The sequence below is a fragment of the Osmia bicornis genome, unplaced genomic scaffold (genome assembly GCF_907164935.1).
Source record: "Osmia bicornis bicornis unplaced genomic scaffold, iOsmBic2.1, whole genome shotgun sequence".
Taxonomy (NCBI): Eukaryota; Metazoa; Arthropoda; class Insecta; order Hymenoptera; family Megachilidae; genus Osmia; species Osmia bicornis.
The window spans coordinates 14,089-23,799 of NW_025791438.1; the positions used below are offsets into that span (position 1 = coordinate 14,089).

The 9,711-nt window shown below is 51.3% G+C and overlaps 1 protein-coding gene across 1 annotated transcript; it reads left to right on the forward strand.

Annotated features, from left to right (window-relative positions):
- Positions 1 to 6,117: 6,117 nt before the first annotated feature.
- On the forward strand, positions 6,118 to 7,246 carry LOC123989170. Its single transcript, XM_046289847.1, has 2 exons — positions 6,118 to 6,760; positions 6,873 to 7,246. Exons 1-2 carry the CDS (start codon positions 6,118 to 6,120, stop codon positions 7,244 to 7,246), a joined length of 1,017 nt encoding a protein of 338 aa, XP_046145803.1.
- The last annotated feature ends 2,465 nt before the right edge of the window (positions 7,247 to 9,711 follow it).

The window sequence follows — 9,711 nt, forward strand, 5'->3', positions numbered from 1 at the left end:
CGGCGAGAATGAGTGGAGGGCGGTGACCGATTACTGCTAGACGGTCATCAGTGACGGTGGGCCGTGAAGATGTTACATACCAGGTCCACCGCCCCCATCGGGGTGAAGGGGATGGGGGGAGCACCCTCTCCCCCTGAAGAGGAGTTCTGTGGGGGGACACCAGTCACCCCCCGGAAGAGGAGCACCGAGGAGGGGCGAACGCCCCTCCCCCAACACCGATCGTGCGGCCCCGCGAAACTTATGCGGGGCCGCAGGGGGCCGGGGCTGGGGCCTCGATCCCTATTGCACGCGGCCCGAGGAGTGCCGTCATCGGGTGTGGCCCCCGATGGCGGCGGAGTTTGGCACGTAGGGGGAGGGCGAAAGCTAGAACCTCTCCCGAGCAAGGCGGCGTCAACGCGCCATGGGTGTTTGGGCCCCGGTGTTGTTCGTCAGAGGTCCCGGGGCCCTCCCCAACACACAGCGTAGGCCACCGTGGCGGTTTTAGCCGGTAAAAATCCGGCACTACCCTCGGAGGGCTGGGGGCGTCTTTCGAAGATTTCCCCCACGTAAAAAAAAAAAAGGTTTCAGGGGGAATCCATTGTGGATCTGGGCTGGGCGTCCCCTGTGGCCGGGCGCATGGTGCAAAATTGGAGGGTGGCGGCGAGGGAGACGCTGAGTGATCATCTATACATCACCTTCAGCTACTCCCTCCCGCGTGGCCCGCCACTGCGTCGCTGGGTGCTGAAGAGGCTGGACAAGGACATGCTGATGGCCGCAGCCCTTGCCGGGCCGGTCGCGGACATTGAGGGGGAGTCCAAGTGGTTCCGGGAGGTGATGACCGCAATATGCGACACCTCCATGCCACGGGCCCCGCGCCTGCCCCCCCCCCAGAGGGAGGTGTACTGGTGGTCGGGCGACATTGCGGATCTCCGATCCTAGTGTCAGCACGCCCGGCGTCAGTGGCAGCGCGCCCGAAGGGCTCTAGTCCGCCACCCGGCGAGGGAGGATCTGCTGAGGGGCACATACCAGGTCTTCGTGGTAGCCCTGAGGCAGGCCATCAGGGACGTGAATTCCCAGGCGTGGGAGGAGCTCCAGGGCTCTCTGGACGAGGACCCGTGGGGGCGCCCTTACCGGATGGTCATGGGCAAGCTCCGCGCACGGGCGCCCCCGGTCTCGGAGAGCCTGGACGCCCAGCTGCTGACGCGGGTAATAGACACCCTCTTCCTCCGTTCCGGGGGAACGTCGCACCCGCGCCACCAGCAAGGGCCGGCGGAGCTCTTCGCCTAGTCCGCCGACCTGGGGGTCACAGAGGAGGAGCTGGACGATGCCGTCAGAAGGCTCGGGGCCAAGAACACCGCCCCGGGCTTGGACGGCATCCCCGGCCGCGCCTGGGTTATCTCGTCCGGCGTCCTAGGTCCGAGGCTGTGCCGCCTCTTCAGCGCCGCACAGTGGTAAAATTTCTAATTCGAGGTGGACAAAAATGATATTTCTGAATTAATTCAAAATGGATTTGAATGAAATGATGTATTAACATATGTACTGAAATAAATAATTTCAATCATAATATCTCACTCTTTCCTTTGTTTCACCCATTATTACCATCCAAATGTCTGAAACTGCAGTGTATGCTGTAGGCAAATTTCTCCATGGTAATAAACACGCAACAACACAAACGTGTTATTAATTGAAATAGTTATATAAAGTGAATTTTTTTATTACACGTAGCAAGGTAAGTAAATGTAAAATTAATGCACATTTCCTTTTTTCGCCTTAAAACTTATAGAAAGATGTAAATTAAATGAACCGCAATTGCAACCTTTTTTTTTACTCAGTGAAAAGTAATATAAGGTTATATCTCGACTCAAGCATGCTGAAGCTGTAAAACAGTTTTATATTGTTTCTATATGAATTACTTAACAATGCCCAAGAAAAATTAGCTGCTACAATCTGCACCTTACTGAGAAATTATCAATTTCAGGTGCATACGCAATTTCGCGGAAACACTTGTCCGATGTATGGCTGAACGAATCGAAGAAAGAGGTAAAAATTTCACAACTTGCTTATCATGTTTTAAATTATTTTAATATTAATGATGTTCGAGAGAATATGGAAACCGTTATAATGGACCGTATTAGAAAATTAGCTTATATTATGTCCCAAAAATGGACGGAGAGCCACCGCCTGAAAGAAAAATTTATAAAAAAGAATTCGTTGTGGTTGGAAGGTTTCACATACTTTCCTGAATTACAAAAAAGTGAGACAGAACAGCAGCCTTCAACATCTAAAGGTCCTGGTCGCCCTAGAAAAATATTTCATGAAGGAAGTGAAAAAACCAAAAAACGCCGAATGCAATCATTATTAGAAACATATCGTAATGACGAAATTGTGTATGCTGCACAAGTAAGTTTAACATCGGAAGGAAAGCGTGATGCTGCTTTTCTAGTGAAAACAGCAGCATGTAGATCTCCTGAAGGGCGAAGGGTAAAACGAATGAAAAAGAATTTTCAAACTTCACAGGCTAAACCAGAAAAACTTAATAAGGAAGAAGCACTAGCTGCATTTTTAGATGGGAAAATGACGAAACGGGCATATGAGGCGGTACAACAACGTTTAAAAATGCATGGTTTTAATGCGTTTCGTTCGTATCCTTTTGTTCTCGAAGCAAAAAAGGAATGCTATCCGGACGAAATTAAAGTTACGGAAATTTCTGCTGAGGTACCGTTACAATCTATCATTGACCATACCATTAAACGAATTTGTAAGGTACAAGAACCAGTATTACACCACACAAAAGACAAGCTGAGTGATATTGAAATTATATTCAAATAGGGATGTGATGGTACCTCTGGCATGAGTAAGGATAAACAACGGTTCAAAGAATCCAATGAAAAACAAGAAGGCAGCTGGATGTTTGTTGTCTCATTGGTACCATTACAAATGTATTATAAAGAAGATGGTAATAAACTAATATTATGGCAAAACACGACACCATCGAGCACTAGATTTTGCAGGCCAATAAAATTACTATTACAATCTGAAAAATCTGAACTAATAAAAGCTGAAACAAAAAAAATAGAAGATGCAATAAAAACATTAACTTCCAGAAAATTAATGATAGCAGCGAAACCAATCGAAATAAAACCAATTCTCGTTTTTACTATGGTTGATGGTAAAATTTGTAACAGTTTGATGAATATGTCTACCCAAAAATGTTTTATATGCAGATGTGGACCACGTGATATGAATAAATCGATTAACTCAGCTACAACCTCGGTCGTGATCGATCCAACAACTTACAGGTTCGGACTATCCCCTCTGCACACGAGAATTCGATGCTTTGAGTGCTTGTTAAAAATTTCATATCGTTTAGAAATCAAACAAAAAACAATAAAATCAGAGAGCAAAGAAAAAGTAGCAAAACGAAAGGACAAAATACAGAAGAGATTTTGGAATGAAATGGGTCTGCTAATTGATATTGTGAAGCCTGGTTATGGTACTTCAAATGACGGGAATACGGCTCGTCGATTTTTTGAAAATCCAGTGCAATCAAGTGCCATAACAGGCATAGATCAAAATTTAATAACCCGTTTTTGTATATTGTTACAAGCTATTTCATGTGGATATGAAGTAAATGCAGATAAATTCGAAAAATATGCCACAGACACATTAAAAAAATTTGTACAATTATATCCTTGGTATCTCCTCCCACCAACCGTCCATAAATTGCTTGTGCATGGCTCTGACGTTATTAAAAATACTTTGCTACCAATTGGTCAGCTCTCCGAGGAGGCACAGGAGAGTAGGCATAAGGAAATAAAAAAATATAGAGAAGGAAATAGTAGAAAATTTTCACGGGAGTCCACAATGAGAGATATATTTCAGATGCTATTGGTTTCCTCTGACCCTTTTGCAAATAATCATAGAAAAAAGACAATTAAGTCAAATTCGAAGCTATCAACTGAAGTCTTTTCGCTATTAACTGATTCTGACAGATTTAACAGTAGTGAACATGATATTGGGGACAGTGATTCTAGTGATAATGAATCACTAACTGATAGCAATTAATTTATAATTCCGTTAAATTCTTAATTATAGTATACATTAAATTATAGTATGTTTAACATTCTCGGAGTGCCCTAACCCCCGAAAGGGGCGCGGAGAACCAGGACGACCACCGGTCGATCCAGGCTGAGCCCCAACCGAGCGCGTCTCCGGGTGGCGGATAGGAGGACGACCAGGTGCGTGAAGTGGACCCCGAGTACCGCAGAACGGCTCGCCTCAAGTGACCGGGACACGGGAAAGGAGCGCCTATGGAGCGCCCTAGCCAGCGGGTGCTATAAGGGATCCCTGTAGGCCTAAAAACCCTCGGCGGAGAACTAAAGCCCCGTCGCGGACCAGCTCCCCAAGCTAAGGTGTAAGCTATCGTGCCGAGAGCTGGATGGCACCGGGGTAATGGTGTCTCGAACGATGCCCTTGGGGTACCAGGCGCACCGCCATTGTATTTAGCCTTACCCCTGTAAGTGGGCTCTGCAGGGGCGGACCTTTATTTCCCGACCGCTCGTGGGATCTATATGGACATTACTAAACAAACAAAAACAACACCAACACAATAACAAACAGACAGAGACGTGACAGAAACAGTCACGGACTCTAACGAATACGCGCCCGGAAGCGGTGTGACGGAAGGGTTAAGGGGTCCAATTTTGGGCACCACCCCCGAAGCACCGCTGACGAGCGACACAAGCAGGAACGCGTCTGAGGCGGGCGAAGCAATAGCCTTGCCAGCCCTAGACTCGCTCACGCTCGATGAAGAGCTCTCCTCCAATGTAACCGGGGACGTACAGGGAGAAATCCCTATTCTGGATCCGGAAGCATGGCGGAAGATGAAACGCTGTGGGGCAGCCAGGAAGAGGGCCCGGAAGGAGCGTACAGCTCGCGAAGGGAACTCTGACGGGACTGTTCCCACGGACAAGAAATACAAGGCTGGAAAGGCCCCAGCGACGGCGACCGCGAAGGGAGGCTCGGCAATCGGGCAACCTATCGCGGGAACGTCAAAGGGAGGCCATAAGGGAGCGGACGGAAAGGGGCTCAAAAGGTCCCGGCCGTCCATATCCCCAAACACCCAACCTCTAGCGGAACGGCGACAGAAGGTGTTCCCGTCGCCGCTAAGCTACAAGGAGGCGTTGACGACGGAGAGGAGGCTGGCCATAGCGCCGGCCAACTATCCAGAGACAACACTCTCAGAAGAGCAGGGCTCCAACGTCGAGCGGGCGATCGTGGAAGCGCTGTGCGGGACCCCCACAGGGGACACCATGCCGCGTTTTGACGAGTGCCGGTTCGGCGGGGGCATTCTGCTAGTCACCTGCGCGGATGCAAAATCAATAGAGTGGCTAAAAACCACTGTAGCCGCAATAAAGCGCTGGGAGGGAGCAAACCTCCAGGTCATTGATGGTCAGCGGCTTCCCAAATTGAGGAGGATGCTGACCGTCATCCCCGGCCCTCCGACAAAAACGGAGGCTATTCTGAGACTCATTGAGGGTCAAAACCCACGCCTCCGCACCGGGCTCTGGAGGATCTGGAGCAGGAGGGAGGGGCCGAATTCGGTCACCCTAGTACTGGGAATTGACCCGGCCTCACATAGCCTCATAAAAAGATTAGGTTTCGAGGTCCACGTGGGAATGCGAAGGGCCCTCTTTAGGGAGGGACCTGCAGGGCCCGCGGAGGACCCGAAACAACAGAAAGAAGGCCCCTGTACGGAACCGGTGGTAACGGCCCCGGTCACCGAGGGCGGAGAAGATTATGGAATGGGAGGAGAGGAAGGGGAACCTGTGGAGTCGCAGGAGACGCTCCTAGATGCCCCTCCTACCCCCACCACAGCCGATCCACCCCTCGAGGTGGAAAAAAAGAGCGAGGAAGCCGGACCCTCGCAGCGGCCGAGAGAAACCGGCCCAACCGCCCCGCCGGGCAGATACTTACCCAGGGCGGAGCCAGCGAGGGGAAGGCCAACTCTGGCGGAAGCCACGAAGAGGACCGGTCTGATGGGAATACAAAGGGGCGTTCAACTCACACCCTGAGGGCCGGTACGAAAGATAGGAGAGGGAGAGGCTCCGGGAGGGGCCCCCCTCAAAGGTGAATTTTATGCACCCCTCTGGGGAACATAAGATAGCCGCAAGCAACAAGCGAGACCGTACCAGCGCTGACACCAACAGGGTGTCAGACGGCACCAGGTTCTCGCAGATAAATCTGCAACATTGCAAGGCGGCAACGGACATCCTCCATCACCGCCTTGTGACAAGGCAGACAGATATAGCCCTCATACAAGAACCTTGGATCTCCAAGGAACGCGTAGGAGGGCTCGATATGAGATGCGGCTCACTCTACTACGACGCCACATCTACAAGACCCAGGGCCTGTATCTTCGTCAAGAAGGAGATAACGGCCCTGAAACTAAACGAATACTGCACAGCGGATATCTCAGCGGTTAAGGTCAAACTTAACCTCGGAGGGAATACGTCTGAGCTAGTGATCTGCTCGGCATACCTCCCATATGACTCAGAGGACCCTCCATCCACGAGGGAACTCAGAGCCCTGATAGGCCACTGCGCAAATAACGGTCTGCACCTGGTGATCGGATGCGATGCCAACTCGCACCATACGGTATGGGGCAGCACCAATACCAATGGCAGAGGCACAGCACTGCTAGAGTACCTCGCCACCGCGGGTCTGGAGATCCTTAACAAAGGCTCCGCCCCCACTTTCGTCACCTCCCGCAAAACAGGAGGTAATCGACCTGACCCTGGGCTCCGCAAAGGTGGCACAGGTTGCCAAACACTGGCAGGTTCGAGATGAAAGCACACTCTCGGACCACCGCCTAATTACTTTCAACTTAAAAGGCGACAGGGAAGGCGGCACTGGAGAAGCGTACAGAAACCCAAAGGCCACCAACTGGGCACTCTATAGAGAGGGCCTGGAAGGGAGGCTTAAGGGGCACTGTCAGCGTCCCAGGACCGTAGGCGAAATTGAGCAAGCGGTGAAGCACTTAAGCTCCGCCGTTACTCAAGCCTACGAAGCCGCCTGCCCCGCCAAAATTGTAAGCAGTAGCAAAAGGGTCCCCTGGTGGAACAAGAAATTGGACCAAGCCAGGAAGGACACCCGAAGACTACTGAACAAAGCCATGAAGGCAAACACGAAGCCAGCCTGGGACAGCTATAAAACGTCCCAGCAAGCTTACAAAAAGCTAATAAGAACCAGCAAGAGGACAGCCTGAAAGATCTTCTGCATAGAAACCGAAGCTCTACCTGTAGTTGCTAGGTTAAGGAAGGTCTTCTCAACAGGCCCCTCACCGGGGTTGGATCGTCTCAGACTCCCAAATGGAAGTCTGATGAGCAACCATAAAGAAACACTAGAACACCTTATCCAGACACATTTCCCAGGCTCAGTAGCGGAGGGTCCGGAGCGTCGTCGTAGCGATACGGCGCGCACCGACCCCGCTCCAGCGGACTGGGGAACTGCGGAGAAGGTGATAAACACAGACAGGGTGAAGTGGGCCATCAGCTCCTTCAAAAGATTCAAGAGCCCAGGCACTGACGGGATCTTCCCGGCACTCCTTCAGGAGGGCGGTGAGGACCTGTACAGACGCCTGGGCCAGATCTTCAAATCCTGCCTAGCGAAGGGCTATGTACCCAAAGCCTGGAGACACTCCAAGGTAGTGTTCATCCCTAAACCAGGGAGGGACAATTACGACATAGCTAAGTCATACAGACCCATCAGCCTCACCTCTTTCATGCCCAAAACGCTGGAGAGGCTGGTTGATAGGTACATTAGAGACGAGGTTTTGGCCAACAAACCGCTACACCCCTCTCAACACGCCTATCAAAACGGCAAATCCACCGAGACGGCACTTCATAAACTGGTAGGTTTTATTGAAGGCGCACTGCCGAACGGTGAATCTGCCCTCTGCATTTTTCTCGACATCGAGGGGGCTTTTGACAACTCACCCCACGATGCCATTCGGGAAGCTGCGAGGGGGTATAATATTAAGGACTCCGTCGTAAGATGGATCCACAACATGCTGACGAACAGAACAGCCATAGCAAGCCTGGGACAGGAGACGGTGAGGGCTGACGTCGCGAGGGGCTGCCCGCAGGGAGGAGTCCTGTCCCCCCTGCTGTGGACCCTCGTGGTTGACGAACTCATACGTATACTCGCCACGGAAGGCTTTGAGGTTCAGGGTTACGCCGACGACCTTTCTATTACGGTCAGAGGCAGACACCCGCTGGATTTAGCGAGGAGATTGCAAAAGGCTATCATACTCGTAGAATCTTGGTGTCGATCACACTCGCTCTCGGTTAATCCGAGCAAAACAGAGCTGGTCCTATTTACAAGGAGAAGACGCTTTTATTTTAAGGCTCCTGACCTTTTTGGGACGCAACTACAAGTCACAGATGAGGTTAAATATCTAGGTGTAATACTAGACAAAAAACTCACCTGGAAGAACCATGTGAACAGGCAGACCCAGAAAGCAATCAGCACCTACTGGGCCTGCCGCAGAATGTTTGGCCCTACATGGGGACTCAAACCAAGGGTGGTCAGGTGGATATACCAGGCTATCCTTGAACCTATCATAACATACGCCTCGATTGTGTGGTGGACCTCCATGAAGAGGGGAACACACAGAAGGGTTATAGAAAAAATACATAGAATAGCGCTGCTGGGGATAGTAGGTGCACTCCCCACCACGCCCACTATGGCAATGGGTGCGCTGCTAGATATCAAGCCACCCCATCTAACAGTGATGGCAACGGCTTGGAGAGCGGCCATCCGCCTCCACCAAGCTGAAGAATGGTCCCCGATGGGCGGCGGTCACACCGAAATCCTCAGAGATTCAGGATCAGAGTCAATTCTGACCCATGGTGGAGACCGCTGCAAGACGGAATACCTCTTCAGACGAGAATATGATCTAATCATCCCAGATAGAGAGAAATGGCTGAAGGACCCAAACGGCATTCTGACTCCGGGGGGGCTGGTCTGGTTCACAGACGGCTCTAAGACCGGATTCGGCACCGGAGCCGGGATTGCGGGGGAGAGCCCTAGGGTCGAAATGACCCACAAGCTGGGCCACCACGTTACGGTCTTCCAAGCAGAAGTGTTTGCTATATGGGCCTGCGCCAAATATAATTTGGAAAGGGCCCACACAGGCAAACACATATACATCTGCGGTGACAGCCTGGCCGCGCTGAAAGCCCTCCACAAAGTGGAAATTAGGTCGAAGCTAGTCAAGGACTATGCACTGACTTTGAGACAGCTATCTCTGAATAACAGAGTTAAGCTGCTATGGGTACCAGGTCACGCTGGTATCCCAGGAAACGAGAGGGCTAACGAATTGGCACGACTGGGGGCGACAAGCTCCCAGCCATGCCATGAGTGCCCCATTGGTGTCTCAACCTATGCGTTGAAAGGTCTTGCTAAGGACTTCAGGAATTCACCAGGAATTCACCAGGCTCTGGCATAACGCTAATGGCATGAGACACACGAGGGCCCTACTTGAGGGACCGTCACAGAAGCTGGGTGACACCTTAATTCACCTAGACAGGGCGCAACTACGCATGCTCGTGAGCCTAGTGACAGGACACTGGTACACGAGGGAACACCTCGCGCGCATGGGTCTCATAGAGGAGACGAAATGCCCGAGGTGCGAGGAGGAGGACGAAACACCTCTCCACGTATTTCTAA

Bases quoted from the DNA above. Each gene is read 5' to 3' on its own strand.
- LOC123989170 (XM_046289847.1), top strand. From the start codon at position 6,118: ATGCACCCCTCTGGGGAACATAAGATAGCCGCAAGCAACAAGCGAGAC. The intron at 6,761-6,872 runs GTAATCGACCTG...TCAACTTAAAAG, and splicing joins CACCTCCCGCAAAACAGGAG to GCGACAGGGAAGGCGGCACT.